This window comes from Hirundo rustica, chromosome 2 (genome assembly GCF_015227805.2).
Source record: "Hirundo rustica isolate bHirRus1 chromosome 2, bHirRus1.pri.v3, whole genome shotgun sequence".
Classification (NCBI taxonomy): Eukaryota; Metazoa; Chordata; class Aves; order Passeriformes; family Hirundinidae; genus Hirundo; species Hirundo rustica.
Window position 1 is genome coordinate 12,710,689 of NC_053451.1, and position 20,518 is coordinate 12,731,206.

At 41.9% G+C, this 20,518-nt stretch overlaps 1 protein-coding gene across 5 annotated transcripts in view; it reads left to right on the plus strand.

The window, feature by feature from the left end:
* Positions 1-10,252, plus strand: part of NRIP1 (nuclear receptor interacting protein 1) — a 138,551-nt gene extending 128,299 nt beyond the window's left edge. For all 5 annotated transcript variants that reach the window (XM_040054660.2, XM_040054661.2, XM_040054657.2 and 2 more), the window contains one exon: positions 1,452-10,252. In XM_040054660.2, the coding sequence (XP_039910594.1) occupies positions 1,810-5,298 (3,489 nt within the window). In that variant the 5' untranslated portion in view covers positions 1,452-1,809 and the 3' untranslated portion in view covers positions 5,299-10,252. The remainder of the gene's footprint in view (positions 1-1,451) is intronic.
* The last annotated feature ends 10,266 nt before the right edge of the window (positions 10,253-20,518 follow it).

The following is a 20,518-nucleotide window of genomic DNA, read 5'->3' on the forward strand; positions in this document are numbered from 1 at the left end:
AATTTTTAGAGATTTTCTAGATGACTTAAAACCAAATAAGGGAATATTTGCCCTGGGAGATTAAGGACGGTTAACATTACAGCTATTTTAGTAGTTCTTATTCTTTACATTTTTAAGATCTGATTATTTTCTGACTTCTAGTTGCCTGTAGGTTTTGAATTAAAAACTTGCCTCTGGGAAATCAATCATAAAATATTCATTCACTTGGAGGAGGCAAGGATTTCATCTGTGTACATTCCTTTTAAACTTGTAAATACAAGTTTTCAATGGAGTTCTAGCCCATAAAAGCAAATTGCAGAGTTCAGTATGCAGAATGACGCTTACCTTTGCTCATGTTGAGTATTTACGCCAGTTTAGTACTGAATGAGTGAAGGAGGATGCGTGTGTGATGTAAGGGTCTCATTATTGAGCTGTGGTGACTGAAGTGTTTGTGCTGCCCTATAAGTGAAACTGAAGAGAAGATCCAGCGTAAGCGCCATTGCTGTGCATTTTAAAACAGCTTTTTATTCCACACTGCCCCATCCAAAGAAGTATTTAGTAGAGATATTACACACTCTTGAAGAATAACAAGACTTCAGGGAAGAACTGGTTTGGTTTGGTTTTGCCATCATTTGTTTCATTACAGAAAGAATGCAAAGATGAAAGTCCTCCAGGGAAGGGAGGATTTTGATGCCAGGATTTGTGTTGCATCAGGAGCATAAGCAACCTTTTCCCCACTCTTATCACATGATTGTTCTAATAACTTGTGGTGTTTGGGTGTTGTAAGAACAACAGATTTCGCTCCTGTTGTGTTACCGTACTTGGATTTTGTGTTGGTGCTTAGTCCTGGGCAGCACAAACAACTTTGTTTCTGCTTTCAGCAATATCATCCACCTGCCAAACAAAAATGTACTCACAAATATGATACTGTCTCTTCTGTTATTTTAAAACATATGCAGTGTGAAACTAAGCATTGACTTTAGGCCTGCCTTTTCCTATTAAAGAGTGATAGGCTGCATGTCCTGTGTATTTACATTTCCAGAAGAAAAGTTCGTGCAACAGTAAAGTAAAATTCAATGGATTATTTTTTTTTTTTAAGCTGTGTTTAGAGTGATTCAAGATTTTCCTTTCAGGTTTGCTATTCTTTATTTTTAGCTGCAAAATGGTGAAATTCAGTAAATGCTTGTAGTAGCTGTGCTTACGATAAATAAGCTTATTTTTTGTATAAAACTTTGTCTCAGAATTGTTTTCATGAAGTTCTTTAAACTGGATGCCATATATTTTGTCCTTTATTTGATTTTTAGTTTCTTTAGGGATGTGTGTGTTGTTTATGTATCCTGAATTTCTGCCTAAGACAGTGCATGGGGGGTTGGATTTGGATTTTTTTTTTTTTAAGGGAAAAATATCTTATGCAATTATAGCTTAATCCTAAATATTTTCTTTCTGTTTTTTGTTTTGTGTTTCTGACTTAGGAATTGTATGTGCTTGGTGGAAATGGAAAAGGAAGAAAAGCAAGCTGGCATCCTGAAGAAAGAAGGCAGCAAATATTTCATGGAACTTTTTTTCTGTGAAACCATGTTTTGAGTAATCCTCTTAGACGTCGTCCATAAATATCCTCGATATCAGCTGATTGCTATGGTTGGAAACCTGGCTCATCAAACAGTGTACACTGGGAGAAGCCTGCCTAGGATATTATATTTTCTATTGTTTCTGAAAGTCTCTAAGAAAACACTGTAGGCATCTACCTGTTATTAACTCTGCATCTTGATTGAGCAAAACTAGTCTTTGAAGTGAACAGAAACAGAGCCTTTTTAGAAACTTTTATTGAACATGACTCATGGAGAAGAGCTTGGCTCTGAGATGCACCAGGATTCTGTTGTTCTAACTTACCTAGAAGGATTACTAATGCATCAAGCAGCAGGAGGCTCAGGTACTACAGTTGACAAAAAGTCCACTGGGCATAGTGGGGAGGATCAAAACTTTAAGATTTCTGGAAATATATTTCCCAGCTGTCAGAGTAATGGTCCAACTCTTAACACAAGTACATATCGGGGATCCGGCATGCTGCACCTCAAAAAAGCAAGACTGTTGCAGTCTTCAGAAGACTGGAATGCAGCAAAGAGAAGGCGGTTGTCTGATTCCATTGTGGATTTAGATGGAAAAAAGGAAGCTTTGTTGGCTGGCATGGTTGAAAATGTGCCTAAAGGCAAACAGGATAGCACATTACTTGCCTCTTTGCTTCAGTCATTCAGCTCTAGGCTGCAGAGTGTTGCTCTGTCACAGCAGATTAGACAGAGCCTTAAGGAGCAGGGGTATTCTCTTAGCCATGATTCTTTACAAGTGGAGAAAGATTTAAGGTGCTATGGTGTTGCATCCAGCCACCTGAAGACTCTGCTGAAGAAGAGCAAAGCAAAAGATCAAAAGCTGGACAGCAGCCTGCCTGACATCACTAAGAACCTGCCCAAAGAGAGGTTTATAGAATCTCCTCATGCGGTGCAGAGCGGCCCGAAGGTGATGAATGAGCCCCTGTCGTGTGCTGCAAGATTACAAGCTGTTGCAAGCATGGTAGAGAAACGATCCAGTCCTGCTGCCTCGCCCAAGCCCAGCGTAGCATGCAGCCAGCTGGCTTTGCTCCTTTCCAGTGAAGCCCACTTGCAGCAGTACTCCAGGGAACATGCTTTAAAAGCACAAAATGCCAATCAGATTGCAAGCGAGAGACTTGCAGCAATGGCCAGATTACAAGAAAGTGCTCAGAAGGACATAGGCCAGTTCGGTTTGGCCAAAGGAATGACAAACCATCTCAATGGTCAAGCAGGTTCATCCCCCAAAACAGTTGCTAGCAAAGGCAGTATGGCACCATTTCAGAGTTCAGTGGGAATCATGCACTCACCTCCCAAAACCGTGGGATACAAAAGTTCTGTGGAAAGGAGTAACGTGAAAACCTCTCCCAGCAACAGTTTGCTATTACATCTGCTGAAAAGCCAGAATACCACCAAGCACGTGAAAGGGCGTGAGCTGAGTGAGAGAGCCAGCATTTTTGAGGACAGCAGCACGCCAACAACTGTTGATGAGTATTCAGACAACAATCCCAGTTTTACAGAAGACAGCAGTGATGATGAAAGCTCCCATTCTAACTGTCTTCCCATAGACCTATCCTTTAAACAGAGAACAGATAAACCAGATGCAGGTCCACCTGCATCACTGGATAACCTGACTCAGTCCTTACTTCGTAACTGGGATCCAAAAGTTTCCTGTCCAGAGATCAAGGAAGAGAAAGACACTCCAAAAGCTTCTAAGCTGAATCCCCACCAGAAAGTAACGCTGCTTCAGCTGTTACTTGGGCATAAGAGTGAAGAACAGGCAGACAAGAGTAATGATCCTCAGGGACCACACAGTACAGCTGATGTGGGAAAATTCAGTGTACAGACTGGGAAAAGGACTCCTGTTAGTGACAGTCCCAGTGCCAACCGAATGACTCCGTTAAGCACTCCACCCTTGCTGGCTTCTACAAAAGCAGACTCTCCTATAAATCTCTCGCACCAGTCGCTGGCTGTCAAGCGGAGCTCGCCACCCTATGCCTGCAGCATCCAGCCCGACAGACTGATGAATTCCGCATCTAAACACTTGATAGACCTGTCCAAAAGCAAAGAAATTCAAGGAGCTAAGCTGAGCAGGACCGATAGTCCCCAGAACTCCTCGGCGTTCAGTGCCAGCAAGCTGCTGCAGAACCTGGCTCAGTGCGGCATGCAGAATTCCATGTCAAGCGAGGAACAAAGAGCTAGCAAACAGCTGCTGGCAGGGAACATGGATAAACCTGTGGGCTTGATTGATAGATTGAACAGTCCTCTGCTTACAAATAAATTGAGTATGCATGAAGAAAATAACAAAATATTCAGTTGTCAGCCCACATCCGCTGAACAAGGACTTCCAGGTTCGGAAATAGAAAATCTCCTTGAAAGGCGCACTGTCCTTCAGCTGCTTCTGGGAACTCCCAATAAAGGTAAAAGTGAAAAGAAAGAGAGGATGCTTTTAAGAGATGAAAGTTCTCAAGAACAGACAGATAAGGCTTTGAATGAACAAATATTGACGGTGAAAATAAAAACTGAACCATCTGACGAATCAAATGTTCCTTATAATTCAAATGCACAACAAGTAAGAGAATGCAAGGGTAACAAATTCCAAGGGTTTGTTCATTCACTGCAGAGAAACACAGCTGCTTCTCCAGCATCCGAGGAGGTGAAATCTGAGCCTCTTTCACCTCAAGATTTCTCTTTTTCCAAAAATGGCCTGCTAAGTAGGTTGCTGAGACAGAATCAAGACAATTACCCTGCAGATGAGCCGGACAGGAGTCATCGAAACAACGAGCTGACACACCTTGAATCGAAGAGTCTTTGCACAGTACCGAAGAAGAGGAAGCTTCATGCTGAGCCTTTGGAAAGCCCATTAAAAAAGATGAAAAGTAATGTGTCTGATGCTGGAAACAATCACGCTTCTCCTACCGAGGCGCTGTACGGGCCTTTGCTTAACCAGCAAGAACTGAAATTCGGCAGAAGTGATGCTGAATTTAAATATGCTGTAAGTCATGGTTCAAATAGTGAAACTGAAAATAGGAGTTGGTCTAGAGACAGTAAAGGCTTTAATGTGTTGAAACAGCTGCTTCTCTCAGAAAACTGTGAGAGAGATCTGTCACAACATAGGAATAACATACTAACAGAGGGCAAGAAAAAAGGAAACAAAAGCAGTGCAACAGTCAATAAACCTGAATTCACCATTTCTTCAGTAAGATCATTGGTGGGAAGCCCTGTGCAGCAGAACAATTGTGTAGATCACAGAACATTTCAGTATCCTGTAGCAGTAAAAAGTCCAGCCAGCTCCCCCTTCCCTGAACATTTGGGGAGTACAGTGTCCAGACTGGAGTCCGACCAGTTTAGCATGTGTTCCATGCCCAGTGAGAAGGGGCCCATCAGATGGGTGATCACGGGCATGGACAAGAGTGATTATGAGAAAGACTCTCCGAGACTGACCAAAACCAATCCAATATTGTACTACATGTTACAGAAAGGCGGCAACTCTCTCAGCAGCCAAGAAGCACATGACAAAGAAATTTGGAATGAACCTTCACTTACCGAGAGTTCAACTCGAGTTACAATCAAAGAGGAGTTGACATCTGACGCAGAGCTTAAAACTCCTTTTAGTAACTTAAGAAGCCCTTACAACAGCCATATGGGGAGTAACACCTCTCATCAGCATGGTGGTGTGAATGGAGAAGTGCACGGACTTTTGGAAAAAGTGCGAACAATCAAAAAAGAGCCAGAATAAACTGCAGCCTCCTCAGTGAGTTTACAGTCAGCGGTTTTGAATCTTTGTTTAAAAAAAAAAAAAAAAAAGAAAAGAAAAATTAGTATGAACTTGACTACTGTATAAATTGAGCATGATTTAAAAAAAAAAAAAGCATGGTCTAATTGAAACATGTTTTCATTTGACAAACTTTTTATTTTTCTGGTGATGTTATTTAAAATACATGTAGATAAAATTTGCTTTACAGTAGATTGTCACAAGGAAACTAGAAGGGTTGTAATTTGTACAAGACGTTTCTGTATGTATCAGATTAAGTTATGAGTACTCTTTGATCAGAGTCTTATTTGGATCTGCAAGCTTTTGGTATAACATAAAGTGTAAGCGTACAGCCTAGGTGGTGGTAATGCTGCGTTTCCTCCCTCCCTGTAAAATAATCCTTATTTTTTTGAAGCCTGAGCATAGAGACGGTGTACTTTTTTTTTTTTTTTTTAAATGTTTTAATATGTTTTGTGAAATTTTAAGAATAACTTTTAAGAAATGGAGCAGTCCGTCCAAGGTATTAGCTCATCATATTGGAAAACCTGCGTCAGTGTTAATAATTGAAGTGCACTGAAATGTATTTTTTAGTGCTTCCAAAATTTGTATTGTTATTTTTAAATCTTGTTTGTGGTCCTGCCAGAATAGTGGTGTAAAAGCTATTTTTCTTCCTTGCCCTGCTCTCAACAAATGCCTTCCTCAGAATTCTTAGCCATAGCTATGAGTTACTAGTTAGAATTAAGGGGTTTTTCTAGGTTTTTATAAAAAAGGCAGATTTTCATAGGCCTTGCAAGTACCGCATGAGTCCTTTTGTCAGCACATTCCTGTCACTTCCCTGCCTAAAAGGGGAAAGCCAAAATGCCTCTTGGAGCAGTGTGATTGAGAAGGCTTACTACATATATTCAGTGAGGGAAATGCTAGAAAGCTTGAAAAGGGGATGAGCAGAGTTCTCTGTTCAGCACCATCCTGCTTCCCTGTGGAGGAATACCAGCTGCACTAAAGCACCACATCAGACTTTCACTCAAAGATGGAATACGATTTTTATGAAAAATGTGTTGGCCTCTTCCTACAACCAGGGAAAAGAATCTGTGATCTGCCAATATTTATTACTCTCTGAACAGCTGATCCATGGTTTAATGCACTACCCTTTCACTGCAGAAAACCTGGCTTTAGAATAATTTTCCAGGTAGCACTGAGGATAAAACTGTGGTTTTGTCATGTTCCGTAATGGATAGTGGGATATATCTGAAAAATCCTTCCCTGCCCTTTTCCTCAATCCCCACCTGTGCCGTGATTTGTGACATCTGGCAATATCAGCCTGAGATGGGAGGAACTGAAAATTGCAGTCAGAGCTGAGACACCTTAAAAGAATTGCTGGCTGGGGAAGAGTCGCATGGCTCTGCTTTGCCGTTAGCACTGTCAGTGTTAACTCCATTTGCAGCCCTTATTTCTCTGGGGGGAAGAAGAGGATCCAGTTCATCTAAATTATATGAATTATTGGCAAGCAGAAGTTTTGCTGAACTTTTTACTCCCATAAAAAAAAAATTCTCTGTGGCTTCTTGATTTCACTGATAATCCTCTTTGCCATCAGCAAGCAGCTAGGCAGTTGGCTTGCACAGTTAATGAAAGCTACACTCTGGTTTAATTTTGTCTGTTTTCACCATTGCGAGCCGATGACATGACAAAACCGCTGTTTCTGTCCATCTCATGTCTGCATAGCAGACAGGAGTGACAGGGCGTTTTGCCCTTTTCTGTCTGGTTTGGTTTCAGAGATCCTTTTCCCAGGCTCCTGGCTTGCTGAGGCAGAGCAAGCTGTTGTCCCCCTCTTGTCCCTGTCCCCAGCCCAAGATCAGTTCTCTTTCCAGTGCAGTTCCTACTGAAAGGGACTTCTCCCGTCTGACAGCTGGAAAATGCACCACTATTCTGTTTTGCCCCGCTCTGGGGGAATACCTTCTTTTAGGGAACACAAATATTTGACAGTATCTGGTATAAAACATTCCCCCTGGTTTTTATGAGAAAGAACAGAGCAATTTAAAGATATATTTTTATGTTATTTCGGTGAAGCATAATATATTAATGGGCTGTACAAAGAAGATTTATATTTTAAAACCTTCACACAAATCTAATATCATTTTAAATATCATTGTCTGAAGTATAATATAAAAATAAAATTTTGTTTGTCTTTAATACTGCATTTATAAGTGGCCCAATGACAATTCAGATGTCTCATAGAATAATCATTAATGAGATAAAGTATATTTTGGATTGACAGTGGAACTGAATTTTTTTTATATGAGTCATCCCAGCAGAAATATTAAAAAGATGGTATTTGTTCCATCCATTAAATGTCTTTTAAAGTCTTAATTGATTATTTTTCTTGAAAAAAATGTGTATATAGGTAGGAAAATTATACAATATAGAATAATAGATGGTCCCCAGGCTAAATACAGGGCTATAATTTGCTTGAAGAGCTCCACAGAAAAATGCGGCATGAGAGGATGTGGAATTACCTGGCTGAAAAAACTTCTCCAAAATTAAGTTGAGATGAAGTGTGGGGAAGAGATACTGACCCTAACAAAAAATAGTATTGGAATCAAGCAATGTGCTGTTCTTTGTATTTATTCTAGGGTAGTCTTTTGTTATAATATATACTTTTAAACATTTAGTTTTGAAAGTTTTATAAAACAATTAAGTTAAAACGTTAACAGTTTGACCAGTTAAGGATTCAGCTTTCTTTTTAGTTCATGTCAATGAAAGGGTATTGCCATTCTCACAGACGTCAGTAAACTCTAATATACAAGGTTTTAAGTTTGGGACACGATGTTCATGGAAGAATCTTATCTCTCGTAGACATTGTGATCTCAGCAGGTAACAAGGCTGAGGCCCTTGAGAGAGGGCAGGATGTGCCAAGGGAATGCGCATTCAGCTGCTAAGAGAGCAGCTGTCTCCTGTATGGAATTCTCCAGTATCACTGGTGTTACCCCCTCCCTGGGGAAGAGAGGTCTTCTTTGAATCTACCCCATCCACATTTACAGCATTGACACCTTAGGACCAAAGGCTCTTTAATGATTTTTTTTTTTTTTTTTGTCTTGTAGCATGGGTGAGTAAAAAGGAGTTGCTATTTTTTTCCTTGGGGACTTTTCCATCAGAAAAGAGGGGTGTGGGAGCTGGTTTTGTTGCCCCAGGAGAGACTGGTAGGGCTAGCCACGTTTTTCCAAGCAGCTCTAAGATCCCTGATTTCCACCAGTCCCTGTAGATGGATTGCAAACCAAGGTCATCTCTTGAGTAAGCACTCGGTACTCGCAGCAACTCCTGTCTCCTCTAGGCCTTTAGACTATAATTGGAAGCAGAATGGGGTCTTGGCAGATCTCGGCAGCAGCAGCTGTACGGGCAGAGTGGTGCAGGATCAATGGGTGCTGGTGTGTGATCTCGCCCTCAAAGGAGCAGGGAGGGAGGGGAGAGCGCATCCCAGTTACAGCCAGCTGAAACTGCTGGGGGAAGGCTGCCTCCAGCTCTCAGAGCAGTGAGGAAGTGAGTTAGGGAATTGTATCTATACCACACTTAGAGATGCAGTTGCAGCCCCTTGGAACTTTAACCTGAATTAACTTTGGCCCCACTTAGCTGGGAGGGGCTGGGGCTGCAGCAGCTGGGTTGTAGAGTGCCTGGCGGAGTGTCCAAACCCACCGGATTTGGAGATTGACTTGGAATTGCCATGCAGTTATGCCTTTTCTTTCCAGAGGGAAGTGTCTGGGACTCAGATATCCAGGTTTCTAGTGTCTCCTCTGCCAGAGCTTGAGAAAATGATGGTGGGTGATGCATGACCACAGAATCAAAGGTGGAGAGCTGGAGGGCTTCTCTGCTGGTACCACATAGCTGGGCAGCTCAGTTTGAGAAAAAGGGAATTCAGCCATAACTTTTACTTTTCGTAGCCATTTACTCTTAGTGATGTTTTTAAATTTTTAATTTACAAAGGTTTTTAAAAAGAAAGAAGTGAGTGGTTTAAATTTTCCCTGTTAAATGTTGGTGAAAGTATTACAGCTCTCATTGACGTCAGTGACATGATATTACCAGTTTGTTCTCTGCCACATCTTACAGAGGAGTAAACTGGTAAGTATATATTATATATATATATTTATATATAATGTAAATATCTTGACTTGTTACGCCTATAATATGTTGAAATTGGTTTTTAAAAGGTGATGTAAATAGTGGTTTCCTTAATGAAAAATACATATTTTGTATTGTTCTAATGCAAAGGAAAAAAAAACCTTTTAATCTTTTTTGTTATGTATATTCCATGTATAAGTGTAAATATGATCACATAGGTTTAAAAACTTTTGCATGTATGTATACAGTTGCAAGTCTGGAAGAATGTATAGAAAAAAATCTTTTATTTAAAGTTGTGATTACCTGCTGCATGAAAAGTGCATGGGGGACCCTGTGCATCTGTGCGTTGGCAAAAAAAAAATGTCTTAACAAGTCAGGTCAGTTCAAAACACAACAGTATTCCACTTCTGGACATGACTTCTGCTGTGGTATTTTAGCTTTGTGAAAGAATGTGCTTTAATTCAAAAGGGTCTGGAAAAAAAAAAAAATGCAAACCTACTTTTAAAACATGAAGTGCTCATGCAACTATAATAAGTCATGTGAGTTCAGGACTCCATTTTGCATAATTGAAATATTGTACCAGGACTATTCCATCCCTGTAAAACAAAGGAGTACTGATTTTCATTGCCATACATAAGAATTTGGGATTTTACCACAACCAGTTTTATTGTGATGTGTCTTCAGTAATTTAACTGGTCTCATTTTTTTTATTAGAAATTAATTTCCTCATGTGATGTCACAAAACTGTACATACTGCAGTGTGAAGTTTTTTTAAATCTTTCAGTGTTTACTTCCTGCAGAAGATTTGAATAAATGAGAAAAATGCATTGTCTTGATGGTTTTTAAATCTGCTTTATTTCATGTGTACTTTGCGTTATTGGAGTGTCAGTGGGCTCTTTGCATCAGTGCTGTTGATACAAATTTCTGACAACAAAAGTACCTTGAGGAACTTACGCACACACAGCCTTTTCTGACTGGAAACTTGAGAGTTGTGGAGCTGGAAATGAAACAATCTAAATCAGATTAGCAGCTTTACTTCACAAGGCTCTGTATTATGTTTTATTTAAATGCCCTGCTGCTTATTAACTTGAAATAAGTCACCATAAACTGGAAACCTCTAAATGGGAATTCTTATGTGAAAATAATTATGAATGTTAAAACATTGTTCAGGTCCCTTGTGCAGGGCAGAAAGATCTGTTTTCCCACTAAAATCTACTTTGGTTCATATCACAAAGAAGACTTCTCAGTTTATTCTATTTATGTTCTTAAGCAAACTTGTGGAACTAGTGAACACAGTTTGCCCATGAAGCCCACACAAAGTGCACTTCCATTCTATTTTGGAGTTTTTCAGTCATCTTATGACATTAGTGCAAATGGTGGATTGTGGCATTAGTGCAAGTGCTGTTTCTCCAGAAAATTTTTGTTCCGTGGTGTCCAGACAGTGTCTGGAGCTGTGCAGTTGCAAGCAAGCAGATAGGATAGGTCATGACAGTCTTGGGTAACACTAACAGCTATTTTCATGAATCATCCTACGCTTCCTGGTCTCAGCAATTAATTGTGTGCCTGAGGTTCTTTGGAAGCATTCTGGAAAGCAGAAAGTATAATACATAAATTAAAATTTATGTCATTTTAAAACAGTAATTCTGAGTCCATAGATCTCAGCTACGGCTTCCTGAACTGCTTAACAGCATTTTAATTGTTCAGTATCCAAAAAGGAACAGGATGGGGATGCTTTCTCAATTGGGATGCATCACCTTGCAGTATGGATGTAATGCCACCAGTGATGCTCAGCTGTGCTTCAGAGGAAAAGGACCCTCACACCGCTTCTGCACAAACTCTCTGAAGTAGGCTTGATGTGAGGGATCAATGGCTGAGCCAAAATGCAGCCACCTGGAAAAGCAATTTCCCTAAAGAGCCAATCTAATCTTCTAATGGCAATGCAGCTTGGAAATAATTTCTTGAAATACGTGGTCTCAGCAGTGCTGTGTTTCTTTTGGTTTTAAGTCTTCCCACCAGGCAAAGCCAACACTGCCTCTGTTTCTTCAGTGGTGATGAGCTAGGACAGTTCCATGGAGCACCTGAATATCTCTGGGTTTAGTTTTTTTTTTTTTTTTTTTTTTTTTTTTTTTTTTTTTTTTGGTTTTTTTTTTTTTTTTTTTTTTTTTTTCCTGTTGTATCTTGGTGGGGGTAAATTCACTGTATTTATTCAGTTGTGCTGTAACACCAAGTCAAACTTGCAGAACAAGCAGGGCTGCGGAGCTGAGCGTGCGGTGTGCTGAACTGCCTGTGGGTTCAGCACACCACGGGGATGTGGAAAACGGGTGTGATATCCCAGGGAATGCTAACAGCCTTTGCTTGGTGATTCACAATGAACTCACTCAGAAGTGCTTCTCACTGCCAGTAAACTCTTCACAGACAGACCTGTGGTCACGTGGAATCTTCTTGGTGCCCAGCTTGTTCCTCACAGAATGGAAATTGCGTGTGGTGTTGATAGGGTTTTTTTTACGAAACAGCTGTTGGATGAAGGAATTTTTATTTCTGCTTCAGAGATTTCTGAATGGGGGGTGATAGCAACTGTGTTCATGGGACTTGGCACCCCAGTCTTCTCTGCTCCTGGGTGAAATGTGAGCTCATTGTGGGTGTCAAGGACAGGTGTGGACTCTAATAGATCGTTTGCAGGGATGTGCATTGTAGAAGCCTTTATAAGAGTAAAGAAACTTATTGCAGTAGTACAAACTTGTCTTTAAGTAAGGAAAGTAGAGCAAAATATTCTTCACTGACTCTAAATTGCCCAGAAGAATGTGGGTTCGAAACTGAAGAATACAATGATAATATTTTGCTCTATGGCACAGCTTGGCACATTAGGGCTGTGGAGTACACCCGTGGAAATGTCTGTAGGGACTTGATAGGAGCCTGTAGCAGAGGCTAGGATATGCAGGCAATAATTGCTGATAATATTTTTTATTTCCTTTTGATTGTCAGAGTGACTCAAAGGGAGCATGGCACAAACTTGGGGCATAAAAATCCTCTCTGCTGGTAGCTATCAATGCTGCTAATGAAGGAGCATATGCTGATCCAAGCTCACAGCAGCCCACTTTGATTTGGCTTTCTAAGGAATGCTTGCTTTAATGAATAAAGAGATTTGTCACTATTTCCAGATTACTTTTCTGGTTAAATTACTTAGAATTAGCTGAATACAAAACAAGCATAATTGACTTGTGAAGATGCCAGTTAGATAAACCTGATAAAACTGCTTCCACAGTTAGTTGGTGTGTGCCTTCAGTCCATTGTGGTGTGCTGGGGAGAGGGAGCAATAACTGTCCTCATCCCCAGCACAGATGATCTGGATTCTCATCCAGTCTAGTTTGGGAAGGTGGTGAAAATTTCTCACTAAACCGGAGGCAGAGTGGGCTGCTCTCCAAGTTAGTGGGGGCTCTCTGGCCCCAGTCTTGACTGAAGCCACTGCTGACTTTTAGAGTCACACCCTCTTGTGTGCTCGAATTCCTTTGAAAATTTCAGTACAGGGCTCACAGGTTACTTCTGCAGATGAGTTGTGGGTAGCCATTGAGACACATACATTGATTCTCTTACCTCTCTACATTTGTGTATCTGCACCTCTGTAACTCAAACAAAATGTTACAGTTTTTCAAGTTCTGCCTGAGCTTCCATGCCCGAACTTTATCACAGGTACTGAGAGAATAAGTAATGGAATTCAAGGATGATTTGAAGTTGGATGCCCTGGTGCTCAGTCTCTTGTATACTGTGACTTGGGAAATGCTTTGCTAGAATTTCTGTGGAAGATGGAAGTTCCTCCAGTAGCTGATATAATTGCACATTCCTTTTTTTCCCTGAAGTCATATTTTATTCTGAAAGAATCCTTTGATTTGGTGTTGGCTTTTTTTTTTCTTTTTTCTTTTTTTTTCAAGAAGCCTCCTTGGCTCTCATGCCTCACAAATGGCTCAGTGATTCACCCTTGGGCAGACAGGGAGCCTGTGTCCCTTCAGGTGATGTGTGCTGTCCCCACAAGTGTGTCTGTGTGCCTGTCCTCTGTGTGGCTTGGGGGTCTTAGCTTTTGGGCCACAATTATTTTAAATGGAGAAGGAAGAAAGAGAGTGAAGGGGAATCTTAAGATAGCGAGCTACAAGATGTTATTCTCTAGTGTCTTTTACTTTCTAATCCCACTTCATTTTCTGCTATTTAACATGGTTATAGTGAAAAAATCCTCACTAGCATTTGCAGCAAGAATTAGATAAATCCAGGAAACAAAAATCTTGTGGAGCTATTCATGGCATAGGCCGTACTCCCAGGATGGCTTGGTTTGGGAAGGAGCTTAAAGATAATTTCATTCCAACCCCCCTGCCATATTCACGGACACCTTCCACTCGATGAGGTTGTTCAGAGCTCCATCCAACCTAGCCTTGAACACTTCCCAGGAAGGGGCAGCCACAACATCCCTGGGCAACGTGTTCCGGTGCCTCAGTACTTTCACAGCAAAAAAATGTCTCCCATATTTCAAATCTAAACCTACCTTCCTTCAGCTTAAAGCCATTCCCTGTGTCCTATCATTGGATGACCTTGTAAAAAGTCCCTCTCCAGCTGTCTTGTAGCCCCTCTAGGCACTGGAAGATCCTTTAAGGTCTTCCCATAGCCTTCTCCAGACTGAACAACCCTTGCTTCCTCAGGGCAGAGCTGCTCCATCCCTCTGATCACCTTGGTGCCTCCTCTGGCCTGGCTCCAGCAGCTCCCTGTCCTTCCTGTGCTGGGAGCCCAGAGCTGGATGCAGCCCTGCAGGTGGGGTCTCAGCAGGGTGGGGCAGAGGGGCAGAATCCCCTCCCTGCCCTGCTGCCCACGGGGCTTTGGATGAGCCCAGCACACATTTGGCTCAGTGTACAGAGATCAGTACCACCACTTAAATTATGGAGCATTACTGATGCAGGTTTGCTTGCTTCCTAGTCCAAAATCTAAAGAAGTTTTACATTTCATTATGAACGAGTACCGGGAGCTGGTTGGTCAGCGTGTAAATATATTTAAAAATCTGAAAAGAATGGTTTAGGTAATCTTGCATATAGTGATGTCTGTCTCTTGTGTAAGGAACTGTTAACTCTCATGCCATTTCCCCTCTTCCTCTTACCTATTATTTTGAGCCCTTTCATCTCATCTTTAAACTACACGGGAGCCCAGTCATCACCCATGAAGGGCAGAGGAGGACAAAAGAAGTATATATTTTTAGACAGCTCCTTTGAAGTAAGTGTTTGCCTAAGGTACTGTGTTGTGCACTGGCTGTATTGAATGCTGTGTCTTGGTCTCTCCTCTGAAAGTATTCACCCAAGGCATTGCACAGTGCCAGCACACTGAGAAGAGAGGTGATGACATCTAACTACCCCCAGCGCCCCCTTTATTTTAGAATGCTGCTTACTGTGGCAGAAAGAAGCAAAGTGTATGGCACAAAGCCTTTCTCCCCCCAAAAAATTTTGCTTTTGAAAATGGCACAGAATGAAAACAGCAGGTCCAAGGTCAGAAAAGGAAAATGAGAGGGGAGGGGTGGGTTTTTTTTTTTTTTTTTTTTTTTTTTAATCTCCTGAGCATGGTCTAGCTGGCAGCCTGTTGCCTGTTCCCATTTTGTCCCACCACCTGTTTCCCAGAGGGAAAGCACTGTGGTGGTGCAGGCAGTGGTTGTTTCCCAGGGGGCCAAATTTTGCCGTTTGCATGAGATCTGTCTCAGAGAGCTGGTGGCAGCTGCTCCCAACACAGACAAAACCGTGGTAGCTCCTGATAGAGGAAGAAAAGGCACTGAAATCCCCTGCTGAAAGCACTCACAGCCCAAAGCACCATCCTGTATTTTTGCATGGCATAGATTTGCAGCTATTAATTTAGAAGTGGAAGGAATAATTGTCTGGAACTGACAGCAGCTATTGTATTGAATACATTTCACTCTTTAAAACTTAAAAGGTCTGGGAATAAAGTTGCATTAAAAAACCCCAACTTTTTTATGTATTCAGTGTTTTCAACAGATTTTCTTCATTGTCTTACAACATCTGCCTAGCACTTGAAAACTTAGTTCTCTTTGGTCAGAAAGGTACCATTCCAGTTTTCCTGCCATTATCTCTCTCTCTCTCCCTTTTTTTTTTTTTTTTTTTTTTTTTTTTTTTTTTTTTACAGAAACATTTTTGTTGTGCTTCCACTAGAACAGTATGGCTTGCTATCACTTGTTTGATTTCAGATTGTATGTAACACTGTAACATTGTACAGTGCTGCTGCAAAATGTCTCCTGACAGTCCCAGGAACCTCCTGCATGGGACAGAAGTCTCCTCTGACCCAGGCTAACTGCTGTGCCTTGCTCCTGGGGCGCTTGTAAACTGTAATGTTGGTCCTTCCCGAGCACTGTATAAATTTCTGCCTAGTTCAGTTTTTCTGTCTCCCAGTTCAGATCAGGGGGATGTGGAGATTTTTGGCAGTACATTGTGGGCTGCAGAAGTAGCAGCTGGTTTCCAGTCATCTTCTATGTTGCTGTTAGCCTACATTAATGGTGCAGCTGTGCCAGTGTCGCCCTTTGAGCCTGTGCCCAGCTGGCCTAAAGCAAACACGATTCCACAGGAGGCGAGACGGTGCTGTCCCTTTTGATGTGGAACGTGGCTGCCTGTGGCATGGAATGCTATGCCTTGCAGGGAAGTAGAGGGCTCAGCATAGGAGATCATCTGTAGAGCAGAGCACAGCTTCTTGTTTTCTGAAGTTCCAATCTGGATGCTCAGGGTCTGCTCTCCTCCTCTGCTCAATCCAAGTATTATTCTGGAGTGGGAACCAGGAGGGGAAGGGTCAGATGGATGAGAACAGCATTTGTGGAGCAAAATTGAGTCCCTGGAGCGAGGACCAAATCAGAGGGTGATGAAGCACAGAAACCTCTGTTCAGAAATGCGTTAAGGGCAGGATGCAGCTGCAGCAGTATATTGCTCAGAGGGGAGCGCTCAGGGAGATGCTCTTTTTTTAACAGATACTTGAATTCCTGAGACCTGGCAGGGATTAAAAGAGGTGCTGTAAATTGGCAACGTAATGGAGTCCTGCTGGCCACAGGGGCTACTGCTGCTCAGTGGGGTTGGGGGATACGCAGTGGCCAGCTGGGCAGATGGTCCATCCTGAGTCTGGAGAGAAGGATGGCTGGGTTGGGCTTGCTGGGAGTCCAGCGTGAGAGGGAGATGTTGGAAAGGGCCTCAGAACACTCCTCAGAAGGAGTGTTGTGGTACCAGGATGCCTTGCTTCAGCATCTGAACAAAGTCAGGTTATAAAGCCAAAATGGTAGGACTCCTGTGAACGTAGGAATTCTGTTTGCTGTATTTCCTTTTCACAGCAGAAATTACAACATCTCTGCTTATTTGGGCTCTGCAGCAATTGCTGCAGTTTTCCTGCCATGAGCAAGTGTGGCTCTTTCCACAGCATCTGTGTAAAACAGATGTGAATTTCTTTCAGGGGTTGTCTGTAACCTGCCCTGACTGGTTGTATTTCCTACCACCATCCTCACAGAGAGGAGAATAGGCATGGTCCTCAAATTATCACTGAGGAACCCCAGATTTTTACTGCAGTTGACTCTGGAGTTTGATGAAATTTTACATGGGGCTTATGGTCATATTGTATGTCAGGATTTCTCTTCTGAATAGGTGAAAAAAGAGTTCTTGTTTTAGGGAGACTTCAGTGCTAGTGGAGTATCAGCTGCGCATATATGTGACGTCGACAGGAGAGTATAATTTGCAGTATCCCAAGTTTGTGTGTGTTAAGATGCACAGAATGTGGGTTGGCCTTTGAATTTAGAGCACCTGAATGTGAGGAGTCCTATCAGATGGCAACATCCATGGCAATGATGGGATTGCTATGATGTGCTCGGAAGCACCTTGGCAAGTGACAGATCACAGTCAGTGAACGCCACAACTCTGATGCAGCTTCCTGTCTGCAGCGGTTATTTAAATCACACTCCCTAACCCTGCCCCTGCTTGGGTTATCTCACCTGAGACCTTTGAGTAAAACTAGGTGAAAATGTACTTGCAAGAGAAACATTTTGGAAATGTAACTCACTTGCAGTGCATTAAATGAGCAAATTTAAGAGGCAGTGTGAGTGAAGAAAATGAAAGAAAGGTTTCTGGAGCCAGTGAGTAACCAAAGCAGAAACAGGACACTGGCTGTAATTTGTACCTGAAACCTGTGAAAGCTGACCCCAGGCTTGCAATTGTAGAGCAGGTCTAACCCCTAATAGGCTTGGACAAGTAAATAAGACCTTGCAGCAGTGAAAGTGCCTTATTGTGACTGTGCTTGTGGGAGCCAGTGCTTTTCTCAGCCAGGCTCCACCTCACTGTGTTCTCCTCAACATAAAGCTCTTTCACTTAGGCTTAGTTGCAGTACTCAGGATTTCTGTGTATTTTTAGCATGCTGTTTGTTTATCATTCACCATGTATTTCTTGAAAGTTGAACATGGGGTCTCGTATCTAAAATAGCTTTTCTTTGAGAACACAAACAGTGCTTTCATACTCTCTAGTTAGGTTTTTGGGGGGGGAGGGAAGAGGAACTTTTATAAAAATAAATGTAGAATAAAACAAAAGAATAAAAAAGTGAGAAATCTTTGAAGCTGACACTCTACAGCTAAATCAAACTGTTTAGATTTATGTGCAAAGTAAGAAATTTTGGTGCAGAGGGTTACTTTAGCATTTCAGTCTGTGGAGAGAAATGTCAATGAGCATGAATGTGTTCGTAAACACACAGAAGATGGGTACAATGACTCATGCAGACACAAGAAAAATGAAGAAAGCTGACAATGCAAGGGCTGGTATTTAAAGCAGGAGGAGTGTGTAGTGAGCATTCTTGTAGAGCAGCCATTATTTATTAAGTAGAGTCAAAGTGAGTCGAGCTATACAAAAATATAATGAGACGTGCTTCAAGGAATTTGCAGCCTATTACAAACTCAGAAAAAACCACTGCAGGCACATAAAGTACATTAAGTGCTGGTACAAGTTAGCAGTAGTGAAGGAATCTGGCTGAGGTCATTGTTGAAAAGCATTGTGAAAGGAATGAGTCTGGAGAAGGAGGAGAGGAGAAAGTCATCTGAGGTGAAATTCTTTGGAGGACTTAAGTGGACCTGACACCAACTCCTCTGTGTGGGGTGAATTTTGTCCTTGACACTGGAGAAAGATGACTTCCCACTTGAAGAGGCAGTTGGAGGAAGGAGGAGAAAAGAGAGGCAGGTTGGACCAGAAGGAAAGGTTCTAGGATGGGAATTGAAGGAGCTTTTGAAGATTGAGGTGAGGGGAAGGTAAGAAGGAAAGGAGAAATAATTTGGATGTGTGGAACTACAAATGGCAACTGAACTTGATTTGGAGCTGGTCAAGGAACATTATTTTACAGATAGTACTGAGATGGTTTTTGAGAGCTGAGTCAATCCAGAGCATTCAATTCCATAGGAAATGTAAAAACAAGTGTAAATAAAGCAAGAGTAGGTGAGGGGAAAGCTTTATTTAATTAATTCCTTACCTGAGCATTGGTTATCCTCATTTCAGGAGTGTGTTGTTTCTTAATTTAAGACAGGAATGATTATCTGTGGCCCATGTCATGGAGGTGATGAGAAAACAGAAGGGGACCTATTGCTGTGGGGTTGTCCAGTGATACCTTAAAAAAATAAGTCGTGAACCCAATAAGTATGAAGGAAGAAAAGGGAAGATCAAAGGTGGTGTGAAAAGGAGGTTGCTTATTAAATTGCCCCGAGGGGAAAGAAAAAAAAAAGAAAAAAAAAAAAAAAAAAAAGAGTGTCATGGGGATCTGAAAAATGAGCAGTAGTGAGGTAAAAGCAGGAAAATCTATGTGGAGGGAGCTGACTCCGAGTGCCCAGGTGCCTCCCTTTGTTTATACTTAGTTGTTTTTAACTAGCAGAGAAGTATATCCTGGCGTGGGGATGGTCCCCACTCAGAACCCAAGGCTGTGCTTAGTTAAAGGTTAGTGCTGACAATACCATCTTATCACAGCAAGCTGCAAAAGAATGCAATGGGACTTACTTCCTAGTAGTGAATTTTAGGGAATCTTCCTGGTTTCTCGTTGCAAGAGACAAGAAAATAACAAGTTGTGGCTGGTATAGCATGGCTCTTGGGCAGGTTTCAAACCAGCCATGGTTTTAAACAGTCTGATGAAGTTGAAGACTTTACCCACTCTGTAAGTTGCAGAAGAACCTCCTTGCACCTTCTCTTTTTCCATATTATTACTGTGCACCCACTGGGGCTGCACACCCACAGAGGAGCCAAGTTAGAGGTAGCAGATGATCCTGGCTGCTCTCTAAGCAAACTAGGGAGAGAAGGGCAGACGGTCTTTCAGGGAGGAATTCATCATCCTTTTCAAAAATTATGCAAGAACATCTTCTGGCCCATTCAGTTAAGCTATGAATGCCCAGCCTCAACTTTTGCACTGTGAAAGCAGAGCAGCCCTGTCGCTTTTGGGTGTGATCTTTGGCTCTCCTGTGGCGTAACTTAATGAGTGTGGTAACACCTCACCTCTGCAGCCTGACCTCGCTTAGCTTTTGAGCCGGGAACACTGAGGCTTGCACTGAAGAACAGTGCATTTAGTTACAAATGTAGGTAAACTGCATGCTGCTTCCCAGATATCTGACTGCATTTGGGATCAGGGAGGGGGAGTTTGCCATTGTCTTCAGTTTCTACATTCCCCAACTCCTCAATTCAGAGCGAGGGTTCTGGAATGTATAGCCTTCCGCATTTATTTCTTAACAATGCAGATGCTTCTAAGTCAGTGAATTCAACCATCCTGACAACATATTTGCTTTTTCCAGCTGTCTCTTCCAGGGATGCTCAGAGACCCTGTGAGCCTACTCCATATCTGTTGTTGAGGAAGAGTCTCTAAAGAGTCTCTATTCACATACCATGAGCAAATACTCGATGAAGGAAATATTTTGAAATATTTACTCATATAGCAGATGACTTCTCACCTGTTTAGCATGTTAGTTAGCGTGAATATACCTCCTGTGTGTCTCCTCAGCAAAATCTGGTTTAGAACATTCCACGCAGATCTGGAAAGAGAAATCTGCAGTTTGGGGAAAAAGATGTATCTGTGGACTGCTGCT